General features: G+C 30.5%; 1 protein-coding gene across 1 annotated transcript in view; it reads left to right on the top strand.

Annotated features, from left to right (window-relative positions):
• The window catches only part of LOC107438918 (spectrin beta chain), a gene marked incomplete in the record, with an annotated part of 105,952 nt that overhangs the window by 25,389 nt on the left and 59,357 nt on the right, over nucleotides 1-21,206 (top strand). Inside the window, 15 exon segments of the mRNA XM_071185528.1 lie at nucleotides 1,389-1,636; nucleotides 3,964-4,164; nucleotides 5,239-5,355; nucleotides 5,451-5,528; nucleotides 6,558-6,722; nucleotides 8,497-8,699; nucleotides 9,476-9,572; nucleotides 9,929-10,057; nucleotides 12,441-12,491; nucleotides 12,564-12,629; nucleotides 15,025-15,300; nucleotides 16,822-16,989; nucleotides 18,095-18,267; nucleotides 19,594-19,684; nucleotides 20,042-20,188. Of these exon segments, the coding sequence (XP_071041629.1) occupies nucleotides 1,389-1,636; nucleotides 3,964-4,164; nucleotides 5,239-5,355; nucleotides 5,451-5,528; nucleotides 6,558-6,722; nucleotides 8,497-8,699; nucleotides 9,476-9,572; nucleotides 9,929-10,057; nucleotides 12,441-12,491; nucleotides 12,564-12,629; nucleotides 15,025-15,300; nucleotides 16,822-16,989; nucleotides 18,095-18,267; nucleotides 19,594-19,684; nucleotides 20,042-20,188 (2,210 nt within the window).

Genomic DNA, 21,206 nt, shown 5'->3' with positions numbered 1-21,206 from the left:
CAGTGATGATTACTATCTGTACCATATAATTTTTTCAATGTATTATTATAGCGATTTTTCACTTACGGTCTCTTTTCTTTATGGTGCGTCTGTGTACGTCACCGCTTCAGGAAAGCATTTCCGACCCCACATTGCTATATGATTTCGAGTCGTCAGGATGCCTCGCTTAACTGAAACGCTTAACTGAGACACCCTGTATATATATATATAGATAGATAGATAGATAGATAGATAGATATACCATTCTAATCACATCTACTGTATCGTTGGCGTTCTATAATCACCGCTCTCAACACATATTTTTAGAATCCTTCGAATATTTGTGAATATTAGGTGTTGCAAAATTAATATCAAAAACGTCATAGAAAATCAAAAATGTCATCGAAATCTGACTACTTGATTAATGAAGATGGGATTAAAAAGAACCGAATAAGTTTGAATGTTGGAGGACACACATTAGAGTTAAAAAATAATTATTAGAAATATCTCCAAATTATATCTAATGATCAGACTGTTAATCGATAATTTTTTTAGTTGCCTTCTTCAATGGTTATTCGTCAGAATTTAGCGCTTTTGTTTTCACTTCGTTTAATATTAATTTTTAAGGCCTTTGCATGTATAATTTTTTGAATAAATGTTAGGATAAGAATTTTTAAAATATGCATTTAAAAGTTCATTATGGAACACTCTTAGATACAGATATTTTGACGTGATGCCTTATTATATTATATAATTGATAAAGAGGCTATTCATTTCTTCCTATTCACATTTAAGTATGCCTTGTTTCAGAAATTCCTCAGAGAAATACACATTTCAAAAAATATTTCAAAAAAAAGAAAAAGTTTCAATTGACAAAATATGATACTGCTATTTCCTTAGTCAATAAAAATACATTGTTTTAAATATTTTTTTCCAATTGAAGTTCATCAAAAAATCTCTGTGCCTTTTTATAAGTCTTATTTGCTTGCATTGCAACAAAGCTTCTAATACCTTGTTAAGCAAGCCAAAGACATTTGGAAATATCCTTACCACTTCCTTCACAGTGTCATATCTGTAACTTATGAAAACAAATTTGATTTTAGGTGAAAAGTTTCATATTTCCCTACCTATTTCCAATACATAAAAATTTCTGTTTTCTGCTCACCGGTATTATATTTCACACATCTAACGTTTCCATAACGATTTTAAGTCAACTTTGCCCATTAAAACAATTTTAGTTGCCTGTAACAATCTAGCTGGAGTAGATAACAATTTCAATCGTTTGTAACGTATCAAATGTTTCCAGGCGGCTACACGGCTTACCCATTAAAACAGTTTTAGTTGCCTGTAACAATCTAGCTGGAGTAGATAACAATTTCAATCGTTCGTAACGTATCAAGTATTTCCAGGCGGCTACACGGCTTGTGATCCCCAATATATCACGGAGAGGATCCAACAATTAGAATCGGCTTACATAGAATTGGTTCAGCTGGCTTCAGACAGACACAACCACCTCATTGAATCTCGTAAATTGTGGCAGTTCTTCTGGGATATGGCTGAAGAGGAGGCTTGGATCAAGGAGAAGGAGAGAATATTGTCATCAGGAGATATTGGCCACGATCTCACGGCAATTCATCTTCTCATCAGCAAAAATAAGGTAAGGCTGTATCTTAAACCAGTTTTAACTTTTTTTCAATTGTTAAAATTCGAATAACATAGTATTATATTTCTCTATCAGTTTGATTTATTTTCTGCATGAATTCTGTCATCTGCTTTCTCTTAGTAAGGAAAATTGGCCCAAGGAGCACAATAGTGTTGTATAATTTATCTAAAGGAAGAATTCCCCTAGCCATTCGTCTGGACCTGTGGTGGTGACTATGGTAACGAGGGGTAACAATTTCAAGTAGGGGTGTGGGGTCACTGTTGAGGACAGGTTTTGGCTCAAGTCAGCGAGAAAGAGAGATAGAGAATCTTTTTCTTCGGGCTATAGTGTTAGCCCTAGAGCAGGGCCGGATTACCCATTAGGTCAGACTAGGTCATGGCCTGGAGTCCCCAATCATTAGGGGCCCCCTTAAAATGGATTTTTTGAAAATGAATTAAGAAAAATTAAGAAAAACAATGATTTTTCAAATTATTTCAAAATGTTATGATTATTTTTTAGTTCTAATTTAATAAAATAAAGTAAAATTTAATTTATTATTATTTATTTTAATTTTAAATATGCTTTCTTAAATGTAAAGATACATAAATACTTTTATATTTGAATAAATAAAAAATATATGAGAAAAAAATTTAATCTAAGTGCCCCAAAAATTTGAATGGCCTAGTGCCCGCGTACTCTTAATTCGCCCCTGACCTCGAGTGAAGAGAAGCTACCCTCCCTGAAATGTGATATTCTTGTTTCCATAAAGCAGCAGACGGCNGAGTCGTCAGGATGCCCCCTACCCCTCTTAGAAGTTCTGAAACGCTTAACTGAGACACCCTGTATATATATTGAACCATCATATGTAGTACCTTGGACCATGTTGGATGCTACACCATGGATAACACTCACTTTAAATTATTTTCTTCTAAACTCGTTAGTTTATTAAATTCGGATATTCAGATTATGAAAACTTATCTCTAACGAAGCTTACAAATCACCTGTATTAGCTAACATGATTCCTAAACGTAATAAAGAACAATATTTTATTGATATTTACTCAGATCACTGAAATATTTTGCTTGCAATAAGTGTACGTCTATTGTGCTAAAAATAAGAAAATTACGTCTTGATATGTTCCTCCGAAATTCTTCATGGATATTTTTTCTCGTGAATACAGCTATAAGACATTTTCTATTCGCAAAAATTCCTGACATAATTATTATGCGTGCAAAATTGCAATTAATCGTACCCCCGATGCCCTGTGTTTGAAATTCGATGAAGAATTTTCAAAAAGAAAACAGTAAAATTTAAAATATTTTTTTTGAAATTTTTATTTATTATCATGGAGAAGACGTGTTGCAATTAGTGTAGTACAACACGTCTAGTAAATACCATTCTAGTCTAATCGACGCACTTGTATTCTTTTAGTAAAACTTCAACCGACAATGTGATTCAACCTCAGTGATAGAGTTTCTGCAAGCCGGTTTGGAAGCAATTCCGGACTTGTTCACAAAAACTTGAATTTAAAAGGAATGAAAAAGGTTTAAACAGCTCTGGACGAGTAACTCTTGTCATCCAGAAAGATAATTGGAAAAAATGTCGAATTAATAAAAGTTTCCTATCGGTCTAAATCCAGTCAAATAAATTTTGAAATATAAGTTTCTTTCCCCTACAATGGTGCAATGCCATGTTATTTTATGAGAACATGACAATTTTCTGTCCAAGTTTGAAGCGTTAAAATTTTTAGTACATTTCGAAAGACGCAAATTAAAAAAAAAAATTTTAGTACATTTTGAAAGACACAAATTAAAAATATATTTTTTAGTACATTTTAAAGGACACAAATTAAAAATAAAATTTTTTATCCAGGAAAAAAAATTGCATAATAAAAAATAATGATGAATCCTTTTCATAATTTTTTATTGCTCTTCATTGTTGCCTTCCTCTTTCATGTTTCTTTTCGTTATGTTTTCAATGACAAAAATTTTATTTTATTTTTTCTACTTTTTAGTAATTTTCCAATTTAAATCTTAATAATTTTCCTTGGTGATTGATTCAATATGAATACATTCTAATTTTGTTCGAGCAATAATGTCTCTTTTCGGAATTAAATATTATCTCGTGTTCATTTTAATAATAGAATTGCCTTGTGTTTTATTGTCAATATTTTTTTTAAAAAATGCTCTGTTTTCAATTTAATAACCTATATTAACAAAAAATATTTTTAAACTTTTAAAAATAGAAGTTTTTATTCGATTTAATTTTACCTTTCAATCAGAATTTTTTAACAAAAGCTTATTTTTCAACAAGGAACTTTCTTCTTTTACTTTTTAACATAGGCCGCAGAAGGGGAAATTAACAATCAAGCCAAGCAAATTCAAGCTGTTGTTCAAACCGGCCAGGACTTGATTGCCGCCAGTCATTTCAGTTCCGAAAGTATTCAAGAAAGAATCAATGAAATTCAAACAATGCTCAGTAATCTATCTAATTTGCAGCAGCAACGAATGAAAAGGTTAACTGATGCCGTTGATTACCATCAGGTAAGGTATTAATCAGGTGAGGAAATATATGCAGCGATTGGAATTGAACTTCATCAACGCTATTTGTTCAGAGTCACAATAACATGAAATTCGAATAGCTGATACTAAACGAGCAAAATGTGTTTACAAAAAATTAAAAGAATAAAACTAAAGAAATAGTGTAAGAAAATCCTGATAAGTGGTGCTGTTATTCTGATAAAACATTTGCAAAAAAAGTGGCGTTTGTGCGCCATAGGCAGAAAGCGAAACTGATATTAGAGAGATTTCGCACTCCCACCTAACATCTCAGAAATGCGCATCCGTAGGGAATGTTCTGCGCAAGCTCTGTAGAGAATTTAGGTTGCATGGTCAGTGCACTGCTCTGAGTGACGCTGATACCTGAGTGTGCGCCGGAATACGTTACAGGATAGAACAAAATCTCTTTAATAGTGTTAAGAACAAACACTACAATGTGTGACAAGCATAGCACTGACAGATATTTCTAGCATCTTGATAATCAATGCCGACCTTAAAAAAAACAAAAATTAATAGCTGAAATCAATGTTATTTATAATTGCGAAATTTTGTTAGTGCAATAGCGTTATTTATTAATTTTAAATGCTTTACAATTAATTCTTCCGAGTTTCAGAATGAATTAGTAATATTTATTAATTTTTAAACATTTCTTAGTGAATTCGTATTATTTATTGCTTTTAAGTGGTTAATGAATGTTTTTCTTTTCTTTTTTATCAAATATTCCTATATAATTTAGTGTTTTTATAGAGTTTCTTTGTGAATTATTATTCTTGTAACGATTATTGTGAAATTAATGATCTTTTTTTTTGTCGTTCATGATACATTAGTATGTTTTTATAGTGGTTCTTAGCAAATTAATGTATTTCTAATCGTTTTTGTTTTGTTAATTAGTGTTTCTGTTTCATGAATCAAAAGTGTTTGTTCTGATTTCGCAAATAGAATATAAGTATTTATGCATTTTTTTTAAAGGAAAAAATCTTAATTTTAAATTAATAAAAGTATATATATATTATTTTTCTAATTAATAATTATTATTTTAATTATGTATATATTTTATAGTTTTTTACCGATGCTGATGATGTTGATACTTGGATGCTTGATACATTACGATTGGTATCGAGTGAAGATATTGGTAGAGACGAGGCAAATGTGCAGTCGTTGCTGAAAAAACATAAAGTATAAAAATACATTTTATTTAAAACTGCATGGATTAATATAAACTTCAATAAAAAAATTTATAAGTACTAATTTATGCTAAACCAAATTTCTAGGATACTACTGATGATTTGAAACATTTTGCGAATGTTATTGATTCCTTGCATCAACAAGCTGGGAACCTTGGAGATGAAGTAAGCATCTTTTAAATTACTGAATCAATTGAAATACAGAGGGATCAATCTAGTGCTGCATGCAAAGAAGCTGAAACAGCGTGAAAAAACAAAAATGAAACAAATATGTTTATCTCATTGGACATATTTATGTTTTTTCACATTGTTTTAACTTTGTTTGCAAAACTTGAGTTATTTATAGCACTTTTCATAAATGTATGAATTGATTAAGACCGCATAATATTTATAGTTTTATTGCATGTTTATAATCCTATATTAAAGCAAGATTACAAACCTATAAATTATTAACTTAAAATAGATTATAAAAACTAAGTGGATTATAAGTTCATAATAAAACGAGTCAACGGAGCAGTTATCTTCAATTTATCCAACGTCATTCAATGGATGATCATAGATTTAATATTTCCGTTATTATGGAGACCATTCATTTTTTATACTATACAAACAGTAGATTTTTCACTTATTTGTTTACGTAGTTAGCTTTGGAATTGTTTTTGTAAGGTTTAAATGCATATTAAAGTCATCGTGCCATTAGGGCAATCATTACTATGAATTTTAATATAATGAGTGAATAAATAAATGATAAATTAGAAAAGTAACAAAGCAAATCAAAGAACCCGTTATTTGGCAAATTTACAAATCAGATAATCGGAGTAAGAATGAATTAGCGTATTTATGAATCAGTAAATTTGCTTATTAATGAATCAACGATGAATGAATAAGTTAATAAACAGTCGTATTTGGAAATAAATTAATAAATTCATTTAAATTTAAAGAAAAAATCTTTATTAATTAATATAATTTGTGGTACAAAAGTCAACCAGAATTTTTTGTAAATTTTGTTTAATAATCATTTTTATAAACCGAGTTTAAAACTAATATTTTTTGTTTGAATTGTGAAATTTTCATTAGTCAAAAAGTTTATTAAAAGGGAAAGAGTTTACTTAGAATTTAAGTTTTCTTTTACATTTAATTTCTGTTATTTATAAATTATACAATGAACACCTGTTTTTATTTGGTTAACTTTAGGACCGAACTGCACCTGATGTTTTGCAAAGACTTGAGAGCATTGATCGTAGGTATAAAGAATTGGTTGAATTAGCCAAGTTAAGAAAACAGAGGCTTCTAGACGCCCTTTCTCTGTATAAACTTTTTAACGAAGCTGATGGTATTAAACAATGGATTGCTGAAAAGGTACATTTAATCTTTTTAATTAGTGCTTAATTAGATCTTTAATTTAAAAAGGCTAATATAAAAATAGATCTCAACAATCAAGATGCAGGAAATAATACAATTTATTAACTTATGTTATACAATTTAGTCCAGAAATTATAAAACTATGCTAAAATTTGTGTTTGGATGTTGTTGCAGAAGCTCTTTGCATTCTCTTTGTACAAACGCTCTTTGTTACTACGCCAAGAAACTCTAATATATTATGGATTTAAAAATTTTTGTAAAAGGTCGGTGCTTTCAGTTCGTGCAACCAATGAAAAATTCATCTCTATTTTGAATTTACACAGCACATTTGATCTCTCTTTTATTAAGTCTCTATCAACTGCAACTTCCGAGTTTTACCGGAAAATTCAGAAAATTTTGAAAAGATGATAATAATAAAATAATGCTCTACTTTTTTTAAACTAATTCTGACCAACAAGACATTTTAATAATTTAGAAAAGATTTTGGTTAGTTATAAAAATTTAAGCCAGGAATGGTAAAACTATACTTGGTGGTTGTTTCAAATATTCTTTGTGCTTCTTTTGTGCAAAAGCTTTTTGTTGATAAGCAAAGAAATACCAAAGGATATGTATTTCAAAAAATATATATATACTTTTTTTAAGGGTTAGTGTTTCCGTTCGAACAATTTAATTCACTTTTACCTCATTTTACAATCACGTTTCTACCAAATCCAACCTAACAACTTCTCCAAGTTCTACCCGAAGATCTCGCTAAATTAATAAAAAAAAGTGCCTAATCGATGTCAAAAAATTTCCTTTAAACTGATTCTTATCAACAAAATATTTAAATAATTTTAAGATTTTTTTAAAACGAGTAGCCATATTCAGAAAATACTTGCCTAAAATGCCTGTCAAAATCAGAAAGAAACCCTGTTAAAAGTATGGGATATGAAGCTTTTAAAACAAGTAATATATCTTCATATCTCTTAAATTTACATTTTTACAGTGCAAAAAAATTCGTGTATTAAGGTTTAACAATTAAACTTTACTTCTTAACAAAGCCTATATTTGAATTTCACATTTTTATTACAATTTTCACAAAACATAGTATGCCATTAGATCATTCTTGTATTTGTAGTTTTTATTTCTATGATCTAAATCTGTGTAATTAAGTTTTGTGTTTTGACATCCGTATGGCCAAATTAAATTGAAATTGAAAAATGATACGATGATGCAATGTCTAAAGACCAGCCGATGATGTAGATGATGTTAATACGATAATGTAGGTAATTTTGATGGGTTTTTTTTTTTTTTTTTTTTTTTTTTTTTTTTTTTTTGTCTTGTGACTATCGAATAATATTGGGTAATCAATATTCTATACATATTTTATTGAAAATCCCTGTAGTTTTAAAAGTTACATAAAGTAACGCAGTACAATGTAAAATTTTCTGAACATCATAGTATGTTCTGTTTTAACTACGAAATGCTTTTCATTTCTGTTAATGAAAAAATTAATGTTAATGAAATTTGTTATTATTAAATTTAATTAATGTTAATGAAATTTGTTGTAATGAAAATGAATTAATGTTAATGAAATTTTTTCATTAACATTAGTGAATTTTTTCAGTAATGTTAATGAAGAAAACAATTTTATCCAATATTTTTAAAAAATAGTGTAAAAACTTAAAGGAATAACTTCGTATTATTAATTTTAAAATTTATGATACTTCACTAGGTATAAATTTGTGTAAGGCATGCAAATTATTTACAAAAATGTCTTTTATATTTGTAGGAAAAAATGCTAGACTCAATGGTAATGAACAATGATATCGAAGATATTGAAGTGATGAGACACCGTTTCGAAGGTTTTGAGCAAGAAATGAACGCTAATGCTTCGAGAGTTGCTGTCGTGAATCAGCTAGCACGACAATTACTCCATGTTGATCACCCTAATTCTGAAGAAATCTTAGCACAACAGAGTTTATTAAATGAAAGGTTTGTCTATTTTTAATGATAAACAACTTGTAATCAAAGTTATACAGGCATATACACCGAAGAGCCATTACATTATGATCACCCTCCATCTATAACAATGGGCTCGCCCAGGTTTTCAGGGTTTCTCGCCCAGGAACAATGTCTTCATGGGGCACATTAGGACCCATAATCCTCATACAACAATCCCTGACGTCTGTAAGCTTCTTGAACATAGTTCACCCATTCATGGTAACAGTTTTTCCTGCGTGGGATGGTGTTTACCAACAGGATAATGTACCATGTCATAAGAGTCGAATCGTCATGGCTTGGTTCGAGGAACATTCCAGTAACTTTCAAGTCATGTCTTGGCCCCCAAATTCACCTGACCTTAATCCAATCGAGCATTTATGATCCTACTTGGAAAACCAAATTCATGCTGCCACGCTACCCCCTCGCAATGTGAGGGAATTGCAGGACCAGTTGGTGAGCGCTTGATACCAGATACCTCAGACTACCTATCAGCACCTTGTGGAACCAATGCCACGGTGGGTGCCGTCAGTTTTGAGGACTAAAGGTGGTCCTACATGTTATTAGCAGGGTGGTCAAATTGTAATGGCTCTTCGGTGTAAGTGTGCTTTAATTAAAAAACACTAATTTGTCTCAAAGTTGATAATGTTTGTGATATTAATAAAAGCAGTAATCAAAAGTACTAATAGTTTGTTAAATTTCTTAAAGAAAAAATTTTTATGGTGAGCATGAATTCGCAAATGTTTTCAAACTTTATTTTTTCTTCGTAGGTGGTCTGCTTTGAAAGATGCCGCAGAACGAAAGAAAGCTCAAATTGCATCGACTCATGGCATTCAATCATTTCATATCGAGTGTAAAGAAACTATTGTAAGTCTAGTGAAATTTATTTCAAAACAAAATGTATTCACTATAGAACTTAGAGCAACTTATTTATTTTCAAAACTTAATCAATACAGAACTTAATGCATTAAAAATTTGGATTAACCGAGATAGTCAAGAAACGTTTCATCCCGGATAAGCCAAAATCCTTGATAATCAAATTTATGCAAAGTTTGTTTAATCATTTTAAAGTAGAAAAAAATAAAAATTAGTTTTAAAAAAAGCATTTAGTAAAAAGCAGTAGTTTAAAAAAAGCATTTAGTAAAAAGCAGTAGTTTGAAAAAAGCATTCTTTAAAACTTGTCTTAAGTAATTAAAAATAAATGAAATATTTTTCGTAATTAGACATGGATTGAAGAGAAAAAGAAGTTACTGGAAGCGACAGAAGACCTCGGCGATGATTTGGTTGGTATTATGACTTTACAAAGAAGACTGAGCGGTATGGAACGAGATTTAGCTGCTATTCATACAAAAGTAAGTATAAATCTGATACATATAATGCATTATAGATGAACTTTTGTAGAGGTGTCTAAGCCAGTGGCGTACGCAAGGGAGGGGTTTAGGGGTTCAAACACCCCCCTTGAGCTCAAACAAAATTGCAAAAATAAAAATTTTAGCTGAAATTTTGCGAGCTATTATTTTTTAAGACTATACATTTTTGTTTACATTATGCCTACTTTTTTTTCCTCACGGTATTTCTCAGAATACTGAAAAAACATTTACTATAATAGGGTTGTACTTTTAAGACCAAATTCACGTGATACTGTTACGGACTGGTTCCTTTCGGTCCTGCCAGTATAGATTTCGANTTATGACTTTACAAAGAAGACTGAGCGGTATGGAACGAGATTTAGCTGCTATTCATACAAAAGTAAGTATAAATCTGATACATATAATGCATTATAGATGAACTTTTGTAGAGGTGTCTAAGCCAGAAGCTAAACTATATCACTGACTAGAGTAATTCAATTAATAGCCGTAACTTTATGGTTGTGAATGGCAACCAAGGCTTACACTATTCCTATTGGATGATTCTTATTTATATTCCAATGGAAACATATTCCTATTGAGTGCAACTAGTAACTGGTTGATCATTGAGGAATTTTAAGAAAAGCAGGTAAGTGAAGTGACATCTTAGGTCAGCTTAGACACATCTCTATATATAACTTAAAATTAAAAAATACATACCATAAAAGAAAGAACTGAGGCCAATTTGCGTTTATCTTATTTTGCATTTACTTAAGTGGCATTCTACTCTGAACTTTTTTATACATTTTCTGAAAGTAATAAAGAATGCAAATGAATAAGTAACTATTATTTTTTGAAGTTACAATCTTTTAGGAGCTTCAGTAACCAATACAGAAATTTATGTTACACAAAATGCCCATTAATCTTCAAACTTCAATCGCGTTTTCCACAGAACCTGTCTATCAGCTTCAACCCATTGATACCACACAAAAACTATCCCATCGACTTTATTCCTTATTAGATGAAAAAGAATTGAATTTTTTATTATTGCGTGTAAAATTATTTTTCTATCATTGAATTATTTTTATATTTATTAAAAGCAGGTAACCGTAAGTTTCAATTTCGCCTCTAAACGTTAGCTCATTTTAGGGAATCTTTAGAGCCCATCAAAAATATATTATAGCCAAAACAAGTTTGAATTTCGCTCCCAAATGTTTGCTCATTATAGAAAATCGTAAATATGATAATTTTGTAACAATTATAATTTTAATGGTGATTTCGTTAACTGGACTTGTAAATTACACACTGAACGATCACTGTTTCGTTTAGTTTCAGTCACTTCGCAGGTCAAGAAAGAAAAAAAAATAAAAGAAGAAGATAAAGAAACGATAAATTGTTTAACTTATCGAAAGTCTTAATTACGTCTAAGCCATTTTAAAACTAATTTAGAACAATCTATTTAATTCGTGATACAATTATACAGGAATACAACTACACGTGATGCAAGAAAAATAAATACCTCATGATACCTACTTTCAGAAACGAATGCTAAAACAAATTCGTTTTGATACTTATAACAAACATAATTTAGCAATAAAATGCAAAATTTAATGAATTTTCATGATTGATTACAGTGGGGAGCAATTTTTTTTTTTTACATTCATACAAATATTGATCTTGTCTAATTCGGGTGTGAGATTTCAAATCTAAAATTAGTTTCGCTCCTAAAGGTACAGATTTTTTTTAAATGACATTATTGGAATATTGTTTGTCGAAATATAGAAGTTTAAAAACGTTATACGTAACAGGGGTCGCGTAAATGTTACAACAAACTTCCAGAGGAGTTGGGGTACATAATCAGGATTAAAATTGGCAAGAAACCCATGCCCGGAAATGTCGTCGCAAGCTATGCTTCTCCTATTATGACTTGTTCAGAAGCACATGAAAAAACAGTTCATGATAGGAAAACGCCTCTATCGGCGTATAGCGACATTTCTGGTAAATTGCATAGGTTCCTATGCAATTTTCGCCTTCATGATGCGCCCTAACGCCCCTAGAAATTTTTTGCAACATTTACGCGAGCTCCTATTATATATAACGTTTTTCAACGAGTACCTACATTTCGACAAAAATATGCTAAAATTGTCGTTTTAAAAAACTGTAGAAAAGAGAGGAACTGATTGCAAATATGAAATTAGTGATACGAAAGAATCGTATCTGTTAAAAAATCTCATACTGATATCTATTGAAAAATCTCATGCAAAAGGACCCCCTCCCCCCCAAAAAAAATTTTATTATTCTTCAGTGTAATCAGAATTAAATTTAACTAAAATATTCTTATTTGGTGTTCTAAAAATAAATATTAATAATATATTCGTTTTCATATCAGCTGGAAAATTTGAAAAAAGAAGCTGAGAAAAACAAACTTGAGCATCCAGAGGTAAGGTTCCAAATTTTCATTCTTGAAAACATTATGAGCTAAACAATTTCAACTTAATTTATTCTTTTATAGGAAGCAGAACTAATCGAAAGAAATCTTGAGCAGATAAAAGTATCGTGGGGAAAACTGACTCATCTAGTAAGAAATTTTCATGCTTTTTTTTCCCTTTTTTGATTAAACTAAGCAGTCAAAAATATCGATTCAAAATTGAATCAGAACGCCGAGATAAGTTTGAACCATAAATAGCGAACCATTTTTCTTCCGCCTCAATAAGGTGTTAAGTTAACCAATTTTTTAATTTATAAAAACTAACACGTCTCGTTAAAAAAAAAAGATTCATGTCCACTGTAAAAAAAATAATAAATAAATAATAATAATAATCTGTTAAATTTTCAGAAAAAAAAACTTTTAGCTGGTGTGCCAGTTTAAAACCGTTTATTTCACACAAAAATATTGTTTAAAAACGGACGCGTGACTTTTAGGCATCTATGCACTGTTATTTTAACAAACTCCTGTTTCAACAAAAAAATTCTATAAAGCAACTATGTCAGCAGTGTGGTCGGTGCGAGCCGAGAGCAGAATTCGCATGACCAAACAACGCCAGGATCGTCTTATTGGTAGGCGAGCTCTATATTCCCTGAACCACGGCGGCTCTGGTGTTTGGATATTTTATTTTATAACTATCGCTGAACCCCTATTTTTGGATTTACTTACGACTGCTAATGTTCAACTATGTCACCTTGCAATTTTGAACCCAATCCAGAAGACAAGGGAACTCCTGGATTAAATATTGAGAGAAAAATTGCCTTCGTGGAGGACTTTTCTATGGATGGAACTAACCTGCATTTGCATTACATGGAGAGGAAGACCACGAGAGCTCTCCAGGGCCAGCCTGATGGCAAAGGAACTCTAACCCATGATCCGTCTACCACTGAGGATATTTTAAGTCAGCANGGCATATTATAAAATTCAGCAGTCAAAAATCACGTTCGAAGCTTCACTAACTACGTATTCAACTGATGGATGTCGAAACTATCTATCTATCGGATGGACTATCGAAATATGTTAGAATAGCAGCTCTCTCCGAAAATGTATTCACTCCACCTTTTAACGAATCAATCACAGGAAAGGGAGGTCATTTTCTACCTACCACAGAAGCCTTATTTTTCCCACACAGATTGACAATTATTTATTCCAGGAAAAGACATCCCTTCATAAAATATCTGACCATCCCTTTCTGTGGTTTCTATGACGAATGTCTGTTTCGGTGGGCCCTCTGTACCCCCTTCCTGACACACACCTCATTTCTACATCTTATTCATGTGATTGCAATCACCCCCAGCAACATCAATCCAGCTGACCCTTTCAGGTGATAAAGAATGACAAAACAAAATTTAAAGCGTTCCTTATGCTAACATAAAAAGAATAGTGATATGGTTTTAGGAGGGAAAAGCCATAAAATGCTGAAAATATGCAGTTATAAGAGCAAATATGCCTTTTTATGCATTTATATGCATATATGGCAAAAAGTGCTAAAATATGCAATTGCATATGCACGTATGCAATTGCATATTATCCGCTGTCTAATAATTACCATGTAGAGTATCAATTCAACGATGAAATCGAATCGCAATTATATTTATACAATGTTCAAAACCATAAAATAATTTCTGGAATACAAGAGCAAGTGTAAAAAATGATCGTAAAATGATTTGGAAAAAAATATTATTTCACGTTAAGCAAAACTGCTTGGCAAAAACTAGAATTTGAATTAATAGTTTCATTCAATACGTTTATGATTACTGTGAAAAACAGTGAAAATCTATTTTGTGAAAAAAAAAACAGTTTTAAACTATTAAATAGACAAAGAAAATCGGTATGAACGATTAATTCGAATCGCAATTATATTTATACAATGCTTAAAACCGTAAAATAATTTCTGGAATACAAGAGCAAGTATTAAAAATAATCTCAAAAAGGTATTATTTTACGGTAAACAAAACTGCATGGCAAAAACTAGAATTTGAATTGATAGTTTCATTCAATACGTTTATGATTATTGTGAAAAACAGTGAAAATCTATTTTGTGAAGAAAAAAAAACAGTTTTAAACTGGTAAATAGACAAAAATCTGTAAAAAATAATAATAAAAAAAGCAAGAATGTTTTTGCAACACGCGGGTAACGATTAAAAACAGAGAAGCTCTATATTTATCTTCAAGCAGCTTTCTTTTTTCTGTAAAAATATGTTTTTTTTTTGTTTTTTTTTGTGCAGAATTTGCAGTTATTTTTCACAGTATTGTCAAACATGTTGATTCACTGTTTGAATCATAAGTTGAACCATAATATGGTACAACATTTCTTTTGCCTAAATGAGGTGCGCAATAATTATTTGCTTCAGAAAAATACATTTCACTTGAGTTACTGTAAGTTCACTAAAGCACAGTCAATCTAGTTTTTAAATCAATTACCTTGTTATAAACTTCTTTTATTGATTTTAATGATTGATTGTTTATTTATTTATTTCAAATGTAGCTAAAAGAAAGAGATGCAAAGTTAGAAGAGGCCGGTGACCTCCACCGTTTCTTGAGAGATTTAGATCACTTCCAGACTTGGTTAACTAAATCTCAAACCGATGTTGCATCCGAAGACATACCATCAAGCCTCACGGAAGCTGAAAATCTCATAACCCAACACCAACAAATCAGAGAAGAAATCGACAACTACACTGAGGACTATAATAGTATGATGGAGTATGGTGAAAAAATTACTAGAGATCAAACCGATGCGCAATACATGTTCCTCAGAGAAGTAAGTTGAGCTTCTTGAAATTATATATATCATTTTTTGCATTTAACTAGATTTTTTTAAATTATTCGTTAAAAGTCCTATTGTTTTATTATTTAAAGACTCAATTGAGTTTTCCTGTTGCAAAACTGCAAAAGCACCAACTTGATTTTGTTGCTGTTAATCCTTTATTTGCCAAATTAACTTCGTCGTAGTAATATGAACACGTATTCTTTATGAACAAATGCAGAGATGTTAATTTGCACCGCTTTGTAAAAAAATATTTTCTAGTGGTAACGAAGTTTAAGTTACTTTTAGTTTTGCATTTTACGTTTTAAGTAATTTTACCACGCACTACGTATCAAAAATTCAAAGTATCACATGAAATGCAATTATTATTTTATCCTTATTCTACAAGGTTCAATACTTAATTTGCCACCAATTTATTAAAATTTTTGTAGAAAGCGGAGCAGTTGGCACCCCTGCAAAGTGGTATTCGTTTTCACTCAAACTAAGTGAATGTTTTCTTCTGTTACCTAAAATATGAAGGATAAATTATTACTGTGCTTTGAAAGAGATGTAGATGAGATGAAGATTTTCAAATGTTTGGTTTGTATTATTTTGGACGCAATAATTTTGCCTATCGTGAATAAACACGGGGATGAAAAATTTGCCAATGATGAACAATGAAATAAATATAAACTAGTGGGCTGCGCCCCCTTCTCGCTAACGCTCGCCAACTCCCGAAAATTGCTATACGCAATCTTATATGGTTTGCTTCGCAAACCTAGCTCGCTTCGTTCGCTGCTAATTTAGGTACATTGCAAATGCACAAAATTCTAAGAATTCAAAACAATAATTAAAATTCATATAACAACCTTTTTTTTTAAAAAAAACACATCTTTTTAGTAAATACTAAGTCATTAAAATAAATTTGAATTCAAATAAATGACATGTAATTNCTCAGGGATGTTTCCCAGACTGTCGCCAATAACCCATTGTGCAGCTCTAGTGCGACATAAATTAACAACAACAACATCTTCTGTTATCTAAAATATAAAGGATAAATTATTACTGTGCTTTGAGAGATGTAGATGAGATGAAGATTTTTAAATTTTTGGTTTGTATTATTTTGGGCGCAATCATTTTGCCTATCGTGAATAAACACGGGGATGAAGAATTTGCCATTGATGAACAATGAAATAAATATAAATGCGAATACGTAATGATTAATCAACAAAAAGTTATTTTCTTGTAATTTTGCTCCCTAGCATTTAAATTTGATTTATCTATAATCTTTAGATGATTTACTTCTAAGTATATGTAAGAAATGTATCATTTATTTCAAATTTTAATCGTATTTTATTCCGTATGCCAAGCTTGAATTTATATTTTTACAGTTTTGCATTTTAAGTAGCAAAATCTCTCTTATTTTTTTCAAAATTCTTATGCAAATTTTGAGCAATATTATTGTATCCTTCAATGAATCGAAATGTGGTGTCTGTCGCTCAAAATTTGTTTCATTTGTTTATATTTAATTTATAGAGACTACGAGCACTTCAAGATGGTTGGACAGAACTTCTACAAATGTGGGAAAACAGACAAATGGTTTTATCGAACAGTTTGGATCTCCAGATATTCATGCGCGATGCCAAGCAAGCGGAAGTCTTATTGAGTCAACAAGAACACTACCTGGCTAAAGATGAAACTCCAGTAAGTAGTTAAACACGTACTCATGAAAATAATAATCCCAAAATTACAACCATTATAATCTTTGCAAAGATTCTTAATTACTTTAGAAGCTTTTGCCAAGAATTTCAAGCCAGAAATGTATATTCATAAGGAGGTGCAAGCTAATATATAAGCAATAAAAAAGCACTTTCGAAATCTAGCAAATTGCTAATGTGGAAAAAGGAACTGAAAACATAAAAACCTGTTTTATGAATCATATTTTTAAAATACGACTTTTCTAAAATTCACAAGAACTACTCTACCGCTTTCGCTCGAGTTTTGTATTTTGCCCTGTAGATTATTACATTCTTTAAAATTATGTAATAAGTTGAACACCTTATAATTCCAAATTTTTCGACTATTATTAATTTAAAAAATAAAAAATAATAAATATTTACTAAAAGCTATTTGTTGCATGGGCTATCGTTGGATATACGAATTTTAGAATTGTGTGCAAAAGTTTTTCAATTCGCTTAAAAAGTTCTCGAGACATAGCAAAATACGCAAGAAGTAAAATTAACATTAAGGGGTTCAAACTTTGAAACGCTCTCCTGACCAAATTATTGGAACCATATCTCCCAGATTGCAACTATCTCTTTTATTTTGAGGCCAAAAATCCGAATCCGTAAAAGGATAAAAATATGTTAAGAGCATTTTTATGTCTGATTTCTCTACTTAAAATATCTTTTGCACTAATTAACTAACATACTTGAGGTCACCCCATCAAACCATTATGATTGAGTCGTAAAACGGGAAGATCCGATCATTAGATCAAAAGTTATTCAGGGTGGTCCTTTTTCTATTTTGCACTTTGCATCTCTTAAGTTTCATTCAGACAATCAGACTGGTATTGATATTTTTAACCTCATTTCCCGTTCCAGTTATTTGACAGTTTTCGGTTGAGTTTTTGTTTACCTTTCACCTAAATCTTAATTTGCGAAACGTAATACATATTTGCATTTTTTTAAATTTAGTTTTTGACTAGTTTTCTAAATCTGTATAGTAATTGCTGTGGCTTCGGAAAAATGGTATGAGAGTTATGTATATGATAGTTCGATTTCGACGAATGACAAATGTTTTATTTCAGACTAGTCTAGAACAAGCTGAGTGTTTCATAAAAGAACATGAGACATTTTTGACAACAATGGAAGCTAATGATGAAAAGGTCAACGCTGTTATACAGTTTGCTCAAAGGTTATGTGAAGATGGTAATTTTGCTGCTGATAAAATCCATAAAAAGGCTGAAAATATGGCTGAAAGGTATTGATTTTGCATCACTTTAATAATTTTGACGCTAAATACGTACAAATGGCTGACAAAATAATAAGAACTCTCTGTACTAACTCTATGTTAACAATCAGCAATTGTTTTGGAATATTTTACACGATGAAACTGTTGGTACAGTGTGTAAAATCATACTTAAAACTTTTAGAAATGATATGCCATATTTGCCAATGCAAAGTTCAGATCGACCGAAATGGAGAGAAGAAGTTTAAAACTTTTTTCCTATTTCAATATCGCTATAATTCTAAAAGCATTCTTATATAAATATCACAATCCTATAGAATCCTCAGAATTTTACAACAAATGTCTGCTTTATATCATGTACATGCGCTCAATCATCACTTATGCCTCAACCACATGGGCGACTGCAACCACACCTCAAAAATACAAAATCGATTTCTTTCAACACAAATTACTACGATGCAGGCAAAACGCACATAGATACATGACCAAGGAAAATGTACACAAAGACATGAAATTAGACAAAATCAGTCATTACATTGAAAAACTGCATAAATAATTTTATAGCAAAGTCATTGACTGCAACACCATATTTCAACAAGAACTTATTGATGCAAAAGCCAAAGATAATCCAGTCGCTTTCTTCTTTCTATTGGACTCTGTCCTTAGTACCATCTACGAGCACTAAAGAAGTCAACATGACACGAAGTCAGCATCTGCTGTCAACAACCGACTTCTCCAACTACATACATTAGATGTGACATTTTAGATATCAATTGAATATCCACCGATTGATTGGTTGGTGCTACCTACGACGACAGGAACCGAGATGTAGATGATAATTAGAATTAGAATCCTCCGAATTGCTGGTATTAAAACTCGAAAGAAGTTAATAAATTTTCCTCCTCATTTTCGGACGATCCGAGTTTGGCATGGGTACAAATGTGATTATTCCTGAAGACTTCAAACATTCTCTTTAAAATTGTGCCAACAGTTCTGATGTGTAAATCTTCCAAAATATTTACTGATAAAGGTAAGATTGTTTACATACAGTTAGACTAAATTGTTCGTCACCCATCTGTAAAATAGCATTTTTACAAGACAATAACATTTTTATAAGACAATGACATTTTTGTTTTGTTAAACAGTTATTCGTAGAGAATTCTCACATGAATGCATGCAGAGTGCCCCTGATGAAATCCTGGCATTCATGTTTATTTTGATCCATTTTAATTTATTTTTCTTCTTCAATTTGATTCTAACTCTAATCTTTTTATAAATCTACATCTTTCTAACCATCTAATTGAACTATTTTACAAAAAATATGTTTTTATTTTATAGACGAAACGTTAATCACGAGAAAGCAACCCATAGAATGGATAAATTAAAAGATCAATTACAACTGCAACACTTTTTACAAGATTGCAAAGAAGTAAGCATTACCATAAAATATAATTAGAATTATATATCTATTATTATTATTATTGTTATTATTATTATTACAACCAAAAATGATCTTCCAGTACTAATGAAATGCATTTATTACGTGTGTAGAATTGTATACTAGTAAAGTAAAATGTATTCATTACGTGCGAAATACTGAAATTTTGTTCCGGTATTAATAGAATACAGTCATTACATGAATTCTAGAATGACAAAATGTATTCATACTTCGAATAAATGGTACATTAGCTCTACAATGTGGTATTTAAATAGCCTATTTTTGAAATTTTAGCAAGATGTTATAATAAAACATTCTTCACATTTATTGCATTTTGTTTACAAATAGCTCTCTGAATGGACTCAAGAGAAGTACATCACAGCTCAAGACGATACATATCGCAGTGCTAAAACTATTCACAGCAAATGGACACGCCATCAAGCATTTGAAGCTGAAGTTATGGCCAATAAAGATAGATTAAGAAAACTGCAACAGGTACGATGCTTAATCTCCGTAAATAATATAAAAATGACCTAAGTAAAAAAATGAAACATATTGCAGTTATTGCAAAAATAAAAATCAAACCACTAAAAAAAAAAGATTAACAGCCGGTATTTAAATTTTCAGTTACTTTTTCGAATAAATATAATGCAACTTTTATTTTAATTGCAATTGTTGTTGTTTTTCTTGTATGCATGTACATTTGATTGATATTATGATTCTTTTATTTCAATGGATGAATAGTATTAAGGCAGTTTGCTTTATTGTCCAGAATCCTAAACGCGTTTAGTAAAAAAAAAATTAAAGCATCTATACAAAAATAAAACTATAAATTTTTTAATACACTTAAATTCCTTATTAGCTTTTTTTTATTTTGAAATTAATAAGAAAAATAAAATTTGAATATTTAGGGTGAGAATTTTTTTACAGAGAAATATATCGTGTATTCAACACCAGGAAAAAACTATAGACAGAGACACTTACCTAAATCTAGCTTTGATTATACTACATCATACTTGAAAAAAGAATGGACACTTTTTCAAAAATTACAGAGGGATACTAAACTCAGATATTGATTTGAGATACATGTTTGGGTGTTTAGAAAACATTGAAGTTGCTTATTGTTTTAACTCTTTTAGAATTTTTAAGCCACTTTAAAATCACAGAGCAAAATATTCACATCTAATCCGTATTTTTTTTTCAATTTTTATACTTTCAACCATTGTTTTAAGAAATAAGCGTCGCTAAATTAGAAATCAAGTTAAAATATGGTAAACCAAGAATTTGAGTAAGTGTTAAATAAGTTTTGAAAATATCTCAATTAGTAAATTTTACAAAAACAGTGATATATATATATATATATTGGACAGAACAAGTTTTGATAACTACCTATAACTTGTCATTAAGTTGGAACGTTAAAAATAGACAACTATTTTAGTGCTCTGTCACAAAGTGTCATTAACTGATTCGTTGGAGTTTAAAGACGAATGTAATATGAACTATTGTAATAAGA

The sequence above is a fragment of the Parasteatoda tepidariorum genome, chromosome 9 (genome assembly GCF_043381705.1).
Source record: "Parasteatoda tepidariorum isolate YZ-2023 chromosome 9, CAS_Ptep_4.0, whole genome shotgun sequence".
Lineage (NCBI taxonomy): Eukaryota > Metazoa > Arthropoda > Arachnida > Araneae > Theridiidae > Parasteatoda > Parasteatoda tepidariorum.
Note: the sequence above shows the minus strand (reverse complement) of the source record. Positions and strands in the feature narration are given on the sequence as shown.